Source organism: Lepisma saccharinum, chromosome 3, assembly GCF_977018435.1.
Source record: "Lepisma saccharinum chromosome 3, izLepSacc3.1, whole genome shotgun sequence".
NCBI classification, from domain to species: domain Eukaryota; kingdom Metazoa; phylum Arthropoda; class Insecta; order Zygentoma; family Lepismatidae; genus Lepisma; species Lepisma saccharinum.
Window position 1 is genome coordinate 54,320,176 of NC_139231.1, and position 15,352 is coordinate 54,335,527.

The 15,352-nt window shown below is 37.0% G+C and overlaps 1 protein-coding gene across 5 annotated transcripts in view; it reads left to right on the top strand.

The window, feature by feature from the left end:
- Nucleotides 1-12,011, top strand: part of LOC145985045 (polyadenylate-binding protein 4-like) — a 60,900-nt gene extending 48,889 nt beyond the window's left edge. For all 5 annotated transcript variants that reach the window (XM_083118562.1, XM_083118561.1, XM_083118564.1 and 2 more), the window contains exon 12: nucleotides 10,171-12,011. In XM_083118562.1, coding sequence (XP_082974688.1) covers nucleotides 10,171-10,694 — 524 coding nt within the window. In that variant the 3' untranslated portion in view covers nucleotides 10,695-12,011. The remainder of the gene's footprint in view (nucleotides 1-10,170) is intronic.
- Nucleotides 12,012-15,352: the final 3,341 nt, after the last annotated feature.

Below are 15,352 nucleotides of genomic sequence, written 5' to 3' on the forward strand. Positions count from 1 at the left end.
ACTTTTGGCTAATCACGAAGATAAGGATGAGTGAACACTCACAAAAAACACCGATGCCCAGGCCGAGATTCGAACCTGCAATCCCTGGTGTCGAAGCATGCTGTACGGAGGTCGCCCAGAGTTTCTAAGCAATAAATGCGACTATTTTGACGCCTGTCACCTTTACCATTTTTTTGATATTTTTAAATAGAATTGATGTTTAAATGTGGCGTGCGACAGCCAAGTTGTTTAACTTTTAATTTAATATTGTATACTTCCTTGGAAAACAGTGTATGTAATAGTGCTCTAATCTGACTCATCTTTACTAACTACCCTTCCTTTCACACACCATCGGACACTTTCACTTCACTAAAAAGAAAAACACTGAACAATTAGACACACCGAGTCGATCACGGTATTCTCGCCTTGCTTTGTTTATAATTTGCAACCCCAGCACAGCAGACGGTACATCAACGATCGGTGTTACTAACAACTGAAATATGATTTTCTGCTAAATGAACTGTAGATCTACAATTTTTAGAATCGATGCAAGAAATTGAATTATATCTCCAAGTAAAATTCTTATACTGATAGATTTTCCGTGTGATTTTTTACGAATATTAAAGTAAAAAATCCCCTGGTGATGCGAATTCCCTTTGATATTTAGGCAATTCTCTTACGGTAAATGTCTTCAATGTTGTCAACGTCAGTTGCAACACATGAGTGTCTGTGTGCGTGAGAGCAAGGGATATATCTTTTCTTAAGGAAGAAATCGATAACAAAAAAGTCTGGATGGCTCTTTAGACGCATCTATCTAAATGGTTATATAAATTTGGGGAAGATATTACGTTCATTCTTGCCAAGTATGCAGGAAAGTATCTTTCTCGCGAATTACTTCTCCAACGAGTATTACAAATCGGTCAGGATTAGTCAGTTCTCTGTGAAGTTTGCAACTATGTCAACACAATGTGAAAGCTCTCGCATCATGCCACGACGCGACCTGGCTCGGTTGATTGTCTCATGGCTGCCACTGGGCTACCACTCCACCTCCTCGCTCGTTGACTGCGGAGACTTTTTCATGCCTCTGCACACCGGCCAGACTATGCTGGCCCAGAACAAGTGAGAGAACAGCTGGGGATACGGCGAAGGAATTGAGGCGGCCGTAAGCTGGAACACTTATGAGATTTGAATCTCCTCGTTCATAAATGTATTAATTTAACTATATTTTGGCAAAGCAAGTGCTTTTTCTTTTTCTGAGGGTAGAGCCATGGCACGGCGGCTCTCCCCTTAGAGCCGCCGCTGATTATCGGAAAGGTTGGAGAAGATGAGGTTTTCTATCGTCTATTATTTTATATATCTTAGTCTTGTTGGCATTTCCTATAGAATTCCTATATGCAACAAAGAATTCTCCAGATGCTGTGTACTTATAAATGTAAGCAAACAAGCACCATAAATCCACCAGAAAACGAAAAATTGTGTATGGTTTATGAACTTTTTCTTTTGTTTTTATATTGTGGAGATCTGTCATTGTGAAATAATGTACCTGTGTTACCTTATCCTGAAGGCTAGATGCACATGATTGTAGCACCCAATACAGTTGATGCCGATTGTAATTTTACAATTTACTCTTCAAATTTTCACGTGTTCTTGTGTGTGTAGAATGAAATTTGCTAAAAAAAAAAGTTCTGAAAGTGAATATTCATAATAACTAACGAATTATGTATTTAATTGAAAAACACAAGGTTCAAAAGCAAAAAACATGATGATAAACATGTCTGTGAAAATTTCATTTTTGTGCTGGAAAACCTGGAAATGTCAGGGAATTTCATAATCAAAAACTTGTAGCAACCCTGTCTATGTAAGAGTGTGGGGCACACATTCATTAATTTTCATGGCCAAATATTGGGAAACAACATTGGCAACATTGTGTTCTGGCATTGTCATGATGGAGATTCCAACCACATGGGTACAGATCTGAACATTTTCAGTAGATATTGGTGGTCAGGCTCTTCAAAACAGTCACTGAATACTTCCCAGTAACCATGGTATTTAGTAGCACTTCATGCTGATAAACTATTTCTTTGCAGTCAAAGGACAAAATTGTCTATGCTTTTCCTGCTGATCAAATTACAGCTTAACTGTTCCACTGGGGCAAGCGACTTCAGTCAATTTGCTTCAATATGTGTAACTTACAGAAAGCAACTGCAGTTGATTTTGAATATTCTTGCTGCTGCTGGTGTCGAGCGAAGGATTACCAGAACATGCTGCCATCTAGTCTCTGTCATTTGAACTATTTTCAAATGAAAAAAGTCCCTTTGGTTCTGAACAAATTAAAAACTTGTACCGCCGTGTGTATGTAAACAACAATGGCAACAAGGATAATTTATTTGCTCAGTGGCATGCCCAAGATTTTTGAAAGGGGGTAAGGATACATATACTTTTTTTTAGTAGTCAGCCCTCGTTTTGCTATCTTTCCTGCTTTTAACATTATATTTTTTTTAATGATGGACCAAAAGTAATGGTTATGAGCCCTACCAACCCCTCTCCCTTGGCACGCCACTGTATCCACTTGAATAACAATTAAAATCTAACACCAAGGGTAACTCCCAGCAATGGCCCGTTTTCAAAGAATAGGGGAAGAATTCATATCAGTACTTTAGAATACTTTTTCTTTTCTTTACAAATATGCAATTCTGAATATTTCTTCAAATTTCTACGCAGTGAAAGCTATATCAGCATGCCAAAATCCTGCAGCGAAAGAGGTGATGTAGTAGGTAGGGTTTCTTTGGTGATGTACAGTCATTGACACTTCTGGGTTGTAATGAATACGTTGACTTTCAATAGAATTGTTACAACCGAGAAGTGTACCATTACTAGGCTGAGGATTTGCCCTAAAATGCCTTTATTGTTCCTTGGCCAGAAAATGCGGGTTCTTAAGTTTTAAGACTGTTTCAGGCCATTCCTGAGAGGAATACGTGAGTTTTACGCTGCCTGTTTTTGCTTATTTTAGTCATAAGTGCCTATTTCAAAAACTACCTTCTTGAGTGCCTAAAAGGAGATGAAAAATCAGTTGAGTATCTGTATATTTAGGTTGGATTTTGAGTTCCATTTCTTTATTTTGACCATGTCCATCAATTTTATCATTTTGTGGTAACTCATGGTGCATAAAATGGGCACCTGTTGCTAATAGCCAATAAGAGTGCACTGTAGTTGAGGGAAAATGCATCTGCAACAACTAATCAGATTGCATCACATTGGTCTACATATCCACTGAAAGAAAGAGCAACTACTAACCCCTAATTCGTTAGAGACATTGTGTGCGAAGAATGCATTGTTTCTGGCTATAAGGGTATGTAGTGAAGAGATCCCACTGTGTGCCCTAAAATACCTTTTTTGATCACCAGAAAATTTAGTCTATTGAGTTTAATATCCATTTCTGAAGGAAATGCAGAAGTTTTACAGTGTCTGTTTTTGCCTATATCACTCATAAGTGCCTATTTTAAAGGTGATCACTTTTTGAGTGCCTAATATGAGAAAATAATAAACTGCTGATATCCATCAATTGTAGTGCCTGTTTTAGGTGCCTTTTTGATTGCCTATTGAGAGTTTCAGAGCCTATCGATCCTCAACCTATGATCAACATTCTCCTCACCTATATGCTTAAGTTCTTTACACATGTCCATTCACCTGCTTTTGCTCAGGTCTAAGCAAACTCTGTACCTATCTTGCACAGACACATGCCATGTGCAAGTGGTCATGAATAAAGGATGTGGAACGTGTCTGCCAGGTCATCAACAGTTACCCAGTGCCAGCAGCTGTGTTGATCATTACCTCTTGCATTCCTGGCCTGGGCATCCTGACCACCTTCACAACCTTTCTTAAAGTCTTTGAACCAGTGAAATGTGGTTGCTTGTGACAGCATCTTTCCTGTAAGTGTGCTGCAACACTTTGTAAGCTACCATAATTGCTTTCTTCCAATGAAAACAACAATTTCAAAGCTGCATACTGCTCCTCCCTTAACATCTCTATCTTGAGCAAGACTGCAGCCTAGAGGCAAAAATCATCTGCTACCGCATCAATCGTCCACCATTGCAAAATGCATGCAGTGACCCTGCTTCAAATTTTCCTGCCGGCCCCATGGTTAGCACATCATGGTACGACACCAGGTGTCCCGGGTTTGAATCCCAGCCTATACCGCATTTGTTAGAACCTGTCCCCTTTCCCGCGCAAGCGATCGCTCGACAGTTTCGGTGCCAATGAGAAAAGAGGAAAAAATCGTCTGCTGGGCAGCGAGGAGCGAATGGAAGCCAGAAAAGAGGCGCTTACGTAGACGCTGTTGCGACGTTGCGTATTTTAATTGGCTGCCTGGCTTTGACTTTCCCCATCACGGAGAAAAGCCAGCGATCAGCTAGTGCGGGAACCGGGACAGGTTGTAGCAAACGCGGTATAGGTATAGATGTTTGTGAGTGTCCATTCATCAATTTTATCATATCATCATTTAAATCAAAACTCTTTGCAAATTTTTTCTTGGTGGTTAGTCCACATGCATCCTGGTCATGAATAATATTCTTCCCTTCTCATACTATTTAATAGTGAACAATTAATGTATTATCATTCTGGTCCTGAATTGAAGGAATTGTAAGGATAAGTTGCTTCTTGCAATCAGTGCAAGACATTCAGTCTAGGCATTCAGATTGATTTTAAAAACCCACTAGGACATAAATTTGAGATCACAAAGAGATCATGTCTGGGAGAATGAATGCAAGATTAAAGTATAGTATGCAGAACTTTTATACTAGTTAAAAGGTATTTATCCACCATCCATGGTGTAGTGGTTAACATAACAAGAAGCTGTATTTGGGAAAGTATGTCACGAACTACTAAAATATGAAGTTATACCCCCCTACCCATTGCCTTTAAGGTCAAATCTTGTATGCAAACCTAGCAGTTTCTGCGTATCTGTCCTAGTTTTCAATATTTTTTTCGTTATTTTGTGCTTTTCACTTACTTTGTCTTCCTTTTATCTATTGACAGTAATGCCAGATGCTGCTGGAAACGTGTGGCAAGGGCTATAGTCTATGGGCCAAGTGACCAAAATCAGGAATGCGGTATAATTTGGGGGTACTAATTTTCCTTTATACCACAGTTACATGGTTATGAATGGATGCCAAAAATCCATGATTGCCATCTCAAAGTGGTAGCCAATAGAAATGGCTGCCAATCCAAGATGGCAGATGTTGACATTCGAAAAAAATTGACTATATCTCTGAAACCAACAGCCCGATCTCAATGAACTTTCTATTTGAATGAAAGCTTAATATATGTTCTATATTTAATGTTATCTTTAGTTTTCGATAGGAGCAACCGATAAGTAGTTTATCACATATTAGTAAAAAGGAATCGTAGTTCTTACTATTAATTTTATATTTATCATTAATTTATTAATAATCTAGGCATCTGAGAAGAAAATGTTACAAACAAACATTGTAGCATAAACGCTTATCTTTAATTTGACATATTATACTTGTTCGTTTTTACCTTAAAATTCATATTAAACAAATGAATTATGTAGTGTGTGCATCGAATTCTTCTAGCAGCATGTGTCCTTTGTCCTATTTAATTAAACGTATTGTAACTGGCATTGACTATTGAATAGTATATTATTGTTATATACATACAATCACATTTAATAACAATCATAACAATTGATATTAGTATTGTTATTATTATTATTATTAATAATAAAAATAGTTGTTTTTGCTGTTGTAGTATTAACTAACCATTAATTGTGTTTAATTGTTACCGATCTTCATGGAAGAATGTTATTGAATGATTGAAATTAAAATTTTGTATGCGTCAGGCTATTTTCACCCGTGTATAAATTGTTTCACAATGTATACCCAGGGTAAAAACTGAGGCGGTACTGGAGCACTCTGCACATATATTCCTATGAGCAATACACAGGAGACCATACATACAACCATACAAAGGTAGCCTCCGCGATGGCTTAGTGTAACGTCGTCGCCTTGTGATCAAGGAGGCCTAGGTTTGATACCCTGTGGAGGCACAAAGTGGTTCGGATCCCACTTTAAACTGTAGGTCCACTCCGGATTTTCCTATCTGTGCATAAAGTGTATTTAAAAAGAAAATCTCAAATCAAAGAACATTACAAAGGATTGAGCTGGCCGTAAGTTCAGACACCAGAGCCTCGTTGGCCTCCAAGACTACAGTTGCTGAGGTGATGTACGTGGAAATGAGGTTAATATTTGGGAATGTTCAGAAGAACATCATAACATACGTGTATACTCGTTATTAGTTATTAAAGCCGTAATGTCTGCTTTCAAGAAAGTAAAAATCTGTAAAAACAGAAGACGGACCAGAGAAGTTATATTATATGTGGGGGAAATGCATTCACCATAAGACATAGACAGTTCTGTACAGTGCTGCCATAAGCAGAAATTTTGATTGAGAATAAAGATGCATGATTTATCGGCTGAAACATTTCATCGCATGTGTCGAGCCAATTTGACTAATATCAAGACTAGAAGAAGATGCTTCACCTTCCCATTTATTTTCTGAGAGTCGTCCATGCTCATCAAAGCATGCCGAGAAATGGTTGAAATGGACACTAACATGTGAACACATCGTATATATCAAGAATTGTGTTTCGTGTGACAAAGAAAGGAAATACAAGAGAATGTGAAGATCAAGGGAAACACTTACTCAGGATCCTGAGCTGGGAATTGATAAGATATTGTGTGTGACTGCAATTTAGTGAAAAAATCATCGCAATCAAATTAAGGGAGATCTTAGCTGCAGAAGAATGTTATCATAAATCTTATTATTTTACCTACACCAAATTCAGATCAGATAAACCTGGAAATATTGGTGAAAGTAGTTAAGCAAGAAAATCGGCATGTAAAAAGTTATGGTATATATTTTATCTGAGAAATTTGACGGTTGAACCTCAAAGTTACTTCCTTTCAAAAATATTAAGGATGATGATCAAATATAAGAGTCTGCCGAGAAAAGTTTCCGTTATATCTTGTACCAAGAATTTGGTTCCTACTAATGTATTCCAGCATTGACGGTACGATAGCTAATGTGACTTAGTATTTGCCACTTGTAAACTATCTGAGGATGTAAATCATATTAGAAGCAGCTCTTGAAATGGAAAAATGTTAGCTGAGGGGGTGTTCGAGACTTGGAGTTAGCTGAGGGGATTCTTCTATAGAATGAGGTAACTGGAGAGATGATTTGCAAAAATTTTGCTAGCTTTGGGGATACTATTCCCAAGCATCCCCCCTAACTTTGAGCACTGATGCGAAGAGCACATCATGGAGCTGCTAAACAAGATGCGAAAGGTGTAGAAAAACCCATCATCATCTCACGAGCTTTACATGAATTACGTAGTCATACTTCCAAGCAAGATTGCCTGGAACCTTTTAGATAGTTGCAATTTTAAATTACCTAAGCTAGAAATGTAACTATACTAAAGTTTCAGAAATAGATACAGCATTGTGTATAGAACAATTTGCCCACAATTTTTCAAAGTATGTAATCTTGCATACACGAAACTGTAATTGCAATACTATATTGCTTTCTCCGGAAAACTGTAGTACTAGTAGACCTTTGTGGCAAGTAGACAACATTATTTGGCAATAATTATATTGACACAATAGGAAGTGCCAGCCTCACTTAATGTTTCCGGCCGGGGATCGAACCCGGGACCTTTAGCATGGTAGTCAGACACGTTACCGACTGGCCACCAGTTACAATACGTTTAATTAAATAGGACAAAGGGCACATGCTGCTAGAAGAATTCGATGCACACACTACATAATTCATTTGTTTAATATGAATTCTAAGGTGAAAACGAACAAGTATAATAATGTCAAATTAAAGGTAAGCGTTTATGCTACAATGTTTGTTTGGAACATTTTCTTCTCAAATGCCTAGATTATTAATAAATTAATGATAAATATGATATTAATAGTAAGAAATATGATTCTTTTTTACTAATCCGTGAATAACTACTTAACGGTTGCTCCTATCGAAAAACTAAAAATAACATTAAAAATAGAACATATACAGGGTAAGTCAAAATGATGGACCTGATTACAGAAATTTATTCTGTGAAATCTAATAAACATATGTTATTGTAAGACATGCGCTTCGAAAGGTTAACTTTCAAAGTTTAGTTTCCACGCAGTGTTTCCATTTCCTACCGCTAGGAGTCAGCAGCGAGCAGGAAAATGGCATTGACTGGAGAACAGAGATCTTTCTGTGTGCTGGATTATTATGTGAACAAGTCTGTGATTAGTGTGCAACGCATTTCCGTACCAAATATCGGAGAGAACCACCTATGGGGAAGGCCATTCGTAAGTGGTATGAACATTTCAGAGAATCAGCCTACATCTATAAACGAAAATCTGTAAAATGGCCGTCAGTCGACTGGGGAAGAGACAGTGGAACGAGTGCGCACATGTTTTGTGTGGAGTCCACAGAAGTTTACCTACCGGGCATTGAGAGAACTTCAACTTCCACAGAAAGCTGTCTGGCGGGTTCTGCGGAAACGTTTACAAATGAAACCCTGCCGCTTGCAACTAGTTCAAGCCTTAAAAGACGCTGATTATGCTTTGCGCGTGTCCTTCTGTGCTGATTTCCTCGCATTGATGGAAATGGATGGGTTCTCTGAGAGGTTAATTTACAGTGATGAAGGAACTTTTCAACGTTCAGGGAAAGTGAATAGACACAACGTAAGGATTTTGGGAACTGCTAACCCCCATGAATTTGTGGAACACCAACGCGATTCTTCCAAAGTGAATGCCTTTTGTGCCATTTCCCATGAAAAGATTTATGGGCCCTTTTTCTTCCATGAACGTACTGTGACAGAACTTGTTTACTTGATATGCTGCAACTATGGCTCCTTCCACAGCTTGCAGAGGATAGAACAGATTTCATTCTCCAATTGGATGGTGCCCCTGCGCATTACCATGGCAGCGTTCGGGGCCATCTCAATGTTGCATTGGAACAACGTTGGATGGGCCGTGCATCTCCGGAGGATCGACCTTTCCTTCATTGGCCACCTCGTTCCCCCGACTTGACCCCATGTGATTTCTTCATGTGGGGTTTTGTCAAGGATCATGTTTACGTACCACCACTTCCAACAACACTGGATGACCTGCATGCCCGCATCACAGCAGCCATTGCTGATATTGACTGCAACATGCTACACAAGGTTTGGCAGGAGATTATCAGCTTGATGTGTGCCGTGTTACGCGAGGTGCTCACATAGAACACTTGTGATTTGTTTGAAAAAAACTTTGACAGTTTACCTTTCTTAGCACATGTCTCACAATAACATTTGTTTATTATATTTCACAGAATAAATGTCTGAAATCGGGTCCATCATTTTGACTTACTCTGTATTAAGCTTTCATTGAAATAGAAAGTTCGTTGAGATCAGGCTGTTGGTTTCAGAGATATAGTCATTCTTTCGAATGTCAACATCTGCCATCTTGGATTGGCAGCCATTTCTATTAGCTACCACTTTGAGATGGCAATCATGGTTTTTTTGGCATCCATTGAAAACCATGTAACTGCGGTATAAAGGAAAATTAGTACCCCCAAATTATACCAACATCTTGACTGGCCCATAGACTATTAAATGAGTTACACATTGTAACGTGGTCTTTAGACCATGTACACATAGGAGATAGTAAATTAGCTGACAACTAACTATCTCTTGATGCAAAGGTCAATGTTTCCAAATGGAAATTCCTTGGAAATCTCTTGAGACTGTTTCATTCTCGCTACAGCCCCGACCGCAGGGCTGTAAAAATAATAAGTTGTAGACATCTGCAACACTGGAGTTTTGTTATCTGACAGGGATCTCACCCATGCTCTCACATGGCACTGTACATAAATCACATGATCTCTGCTTTCTAACAAAGCAAGCTGTTGTTTGTGGCTTTTCCTGACCCGAGGAAAGAAGAAAGCTGCTGTGACAGTTGCTCTTGTCTGTACAGACAGACCATTATAATTAAGGATTTATAGCTTTGATTGGTACATACCATCTGCCAACTGCCTGCCTGTGTACAAATGGCCTTACATATCTTCTGCATGTTCTAAATTTTACATGTAAATGTGTTGTACATACGCACTGAACCAAATGTATCTCTTTTGTAGATAAGAGCCCATACGTTTATAGAAATCCAGCAACAGCCACTGGTACAACCAATGATGCTGGTAGAGTTGTTGGACAACAGAGGAGCTCAGAAGAAAGAAGTCTAAAAAATAGCATGACCCAAACAGAGGGAAATTCTGAAGGAAATGGTGAAGCTTCACTGGAAGTGCAAAAGAACCAAGATGAAATGATCGTGAAGTTACTCTCTCTGATAGATGACTGTGGCACTATCCTAGATGAAGTTCTGTCTGAATCTAGAGCAGAGGCGCAGGCTGTGAAAGAAGAATGTATGCAGGTGTTAGAGGAGATGCTAGAAAAGTCTGAAAATGATATTCTTGAACAGGAAAAAATTGTCAATGAAAGAGTAATATGTGTTATATGCATGGAGGAGGAGCGACGCCATTTATTTGTTCCCTGCAAGCATTTTGTGTGCTGTAGAGATTGCTCACGGGAAGTGAGAGGTTCTACTGGCCTGTGTCCCCTGTGTAGAATGAGAATAGACCGAGTCGAAGATGTCTATTGGTAGGTGCTACTAATCATTCATGTAATCTTGCTTATGTTGAAAATTAATTATTCACATGAGTATATACTATTCAGTAAAAATGAGTTTGACCTTCCAAAGGATGGCTTCGGTATGATTAAGACTGTTGAATTTTTGCAAATATTATAATGTGAGAAATGTTAATTATTTTAGCACAATTGTTGCCAAAGAGATTTTATATTTGCACAGTATTATATCCAAAAGAGATGCACCGTAATTGCATTTTTATACATAATGCAAATTTGCCATAAAACATAACATATTTTAAACTAATATCCTCAAAGGTATACATTAGAATTTGAAAATGGTGGTCATCTTTAAAAAATAGACATTTGTGTAAATTTCAAGACATTTTGCACTTCAAGCAAAAATGCAATGAAAATTGCATATTTGTGCAAGTTTGAACAGCCATTACATTTATTTTGTCACCATCAAGTTTCAAAATACAGTAACTGTGTTAATTTTCGTTTTACAAGGCCAATATTGATTTTATATGTATTTTGGTGATAGAAAGCATAGCACTATGTACGATTTGTGAATTTCAGTTTATATATATAATTCATGTGTGGATCTAGAATAATATATCCTTTTTAAATATATTGTTTTCCCTAGATGCACTCCTTATCTAGAGACTTTTACATTGATCATTTTAATATTTTTTTTATGATTCTCAGCAATTTATATTTGGTAACCTTTATGTTACCAAAAATATTACTATAATTATTGTACAGAGAGTTTGCTCTTTGTCAAGGGATGATGATAGGTTCATACTTTGTTATCGTTGTAAAGAATATATGAAGTCATTATGGATATTATGTAATCAGTAGAAAATGTTTGAAGCACGCACGGAAACATAACTTTTCAGCATAGACTTGTTCTAAACTGAATATATACTTTATGAAAAACGAAAATATAACATTAAAAATTTTAGGGTCCTAAGTATGTGGTAAAAGCTGATATGCCAACTATACTGACTTCCTTAATATCTGTGATATAAGTGGCATTACATATTACACTTTCTTTGAAAGTGCATTTAAGCAGAAAAGTGAAATAGCATTAATGAAAGTAACATGCAGGTAACTATGTTCTTTACTTTATGAATTGCTTAATTTCAAATGTTTAAAACAGATTTATTTGTATTTCAAATATTTTTTTTATTATTAATATGTTGAATTTTTTAATTGAATATTAAGGCTGGCTATTATGTTTATGTTTTAAATCAATTGTTAATCAATGTTGTATTCAAATAATATGAAAGAAGTATACTATATCTTTTTAAATATATATGTATTTACACTTAAATTCTTAATAAAATGCTATATTGTGTTCAATGTTTTTTTTTTAAATAGACACAATAATTTTCATAATATTATATGTCCCCAACGATATGCAAAGTTTCATTTCTGATTTTTTTTAGGGAGATATTTAAAATATTTAATTTATAAAAATTATTGTCTTTCTTTTGAACTCAGGTGCGGCCCTCCATTCATATTGGGGGTTAGGCGTAGAGCTGACAACTCTGCACTGTAAAGAAGATATGTCGAGAACCAGCAATATGAGGAATATAATTAAGAATAATGCTAAAGTATTTTTCAAAGCAGCTAAAGATATAGGTTTGGAAGTTAGCAAGGAGAAAACTAAATACATGCTTACAGGCCGAAACCAAGTGTTAGGTAATAATCAAAATATAATTATTGATAACTCATTTGAACAAGTTTCCAAAATCAAGTACTTAGGACTAATACTAACAAATGAAACATATATTAAAGAGGAAATTAAAGCAGACTTAATTCAGGAGATGAATGTTACTTTCCTCTTCATAAACCTTTATCTTCTTGTATAATATCTAAGAAACTAAAAGTTTAAATATGCCTGTAGTATTATATGGATGCGAAACTTGGTCCCTTACATTGAAAGAGGGACATAAATTAAAAGCATTTGAAAATAAAATCCTAAAAGGGACAAAGAGACAGGTGAGTGGAGAAGGTTACATAATTTATATTCATGTTCAGATATTAGAATGATTAAATCAAGAAGACAGGTGGACAGACCATGTGGCATGAATGTGAGAACAAGAAGAGTTTACAGAATTCTTGTTGGGAAAGGGCCTGTAGGAAGGCCAAGACAAAGATGGAGAGATTATGTTGAGATGGACCTAAAGGATATCGGTAGGCATGGAAAAGAGTGGATAGACCTTGCTTAGGATGGGGACAGATGGAAAGCCTGTGTTGCTGCATTCATAAATCTTCCGGTTTAAGAAGGCTAGCGAGTTAGTTAGTTTTGAATTCTAGTTTAAATATTTTGTGGCTCTCCACAACTTAGAACAAATTTCTCGGAACCTAGTTTGATATAAAATAACTATCTCAGTATAACATTCTATAAATATACAGCTAAGAAAAAAGTAATGTATATGGCTGCTATTATATCTGGCTGGAGCATCAAGTGTGTTGCTTACATGTCTTGAATACATTTAATTTAGCCCTGTAGGGTCTTAATAACCGATGTTCCATATAATCTGAGGCAAAACAAACATACAAAACTTTGCCTCATTGGAGGTGGCAATGTGTTACATAGAACAACAGCCAGGGGTAACACCTACTGACAATCGTGTATTCAGATGGTGTAATGTTACTGCTTGGAAACAATGTAATGTCCTGCAGTAGAAGATGCTTGACCATTTCTTTTAAGTATAAATTCTACTCTTTCTTTCCTAACATCGTCATTACTACTGTACTGAAGAATGTGAGTATAATATACAAAACAATACTGTATATCTCATTTTCACATACTTTTTTCTCACATTTGATTTTCCCTAGGTTATTACACATACTTGGTCCAATCATTTTGTAATCCGAGGCAGTCTTGGTCTCGTCTACCTTGAATTATTGGGACTGTATGCGTGGGATATAATATTATTTTTTATTTGTAAGCATTGCTTATGATTGTTTAATGCATGCCACACCCCTGGAACCAATTATGAGAAAGTGTTTAATTGTACTATACAAATTACATATTGAGCACAAATAAGCAAAGTGAAGATTACAAACTTCAATAAAAATATGAAGGATCTGATATGAAGCAAGGACATGCCACTTTAGTTATGAAAGCTACGTTCAACCACATGTAAAAACTTCTTGGTATGGTTACTAGAGTGCTGCAGCGAGAGTATTTCGCTCGAGCACCAAATAGTTCATATGTTAAAATGTAGTCTCTCTTACCGATATAGTCATATATATACGAAAATGAAACTGCCAGGATGGATATTTTACACATATCTGTTTATGATTATTTCACATTAAAATGATCTTCCATTGTAAATGTTCGAGTGTGTGTAGCACTCGATCAAGTATGAGCGAGTGAAATTGGTTCTATACAGTTCTCTAATGGTTGAACTAACTGTAATGAAAATTATTAATAATCACTGGGCAACAAATAATACTTTTTGTCAGGTTCCTGATTGAAACAAACTGCATTCGATGCATTGTGCTTTACTAATTACGGAAATAACAATACAACATTTTGATTGGTTCCTGTTTTTGTGATATATCCAATTTCCTGTTTTGAAATTAAAAGCCCAGTCTTAAAACTTTCCAATCACACCTCTTACAATACAGGATGGGCAAAAAGTCCCTTTACATGTTAATAGCATAGTACAGTTAGACATGTAGATAAACATTGTTATGAATACAAAACAGTATATATTTTTAAATTTCAACATTTATTTTGAATAAACAATGTCTGGTTAACATTAACATTTATTGTGAATAACATATTAACATTGTTACAAAGGTTCAAGGTTCATTGTTCAACAACGTCAGTGTGCACTCCTCCATGTTCGATGCAAAGGTTGATGCATCGCCATGTTCTTGTGTGCATCTGCTGCAGCATATCAGGGGTGATCCTTTCAAATGCCATGCAAACTCAGTCTTTCAGTTGATCTTCATTACGAATGTCTTCTTTTATTATGACCCACAGTTCATTGTCCGGTGTGGTGAGGACTGGGCTTCATGGAGGCCATGGCAACGGTGCTGGAAACAGTTCATTTAGCCGTTTGCGGACACTCACAGCAAAATGTGGTGGAGCGCAGTCTTGTTGAAGTGTAACGATGTCGGCTATCCCTCTTGCTGTTAATTCTGGAACCAACCACGTGTTAATCATGTGAAGATAGCTGTGCTGGTTCACAGGACCATCAAAGAAATATGGTTCAAGCAGATGGTCTGCCGTTATCCCTGCCCAAATCATAACATGCGGTGGATTGCACTCAATTTCCTCATAAAAGTGCGGATTGTCTTTTACCCAAAAAAAGACGTTACGATTTCGTGAGCTACGATAAATCGCACACTCGTCAGAGAACATAACGTTTTTTTTGATCAATTACAAGGGTCGTTCAAGGTTGACCGGGATTTTCGTACGTAAAAAATCGATGAATAGCCGGATCATGATGAAACGTGCGGGTGATGTAATGTATTCCTACGCGAGTAACTAGCACCCGGCATGACGTATTTCGCGCATGCGCAGCAGTTGCAGCGAACATGGCGGCAAGCAGTGTGTCTGTGGCTGTGGAGCAGCGGTGTGTAATCAAATTTCTCGTGAAGGAGAAAGTGAAAGCAGCTGAGATTTTCAGACGATTGCAAGCACAGTAT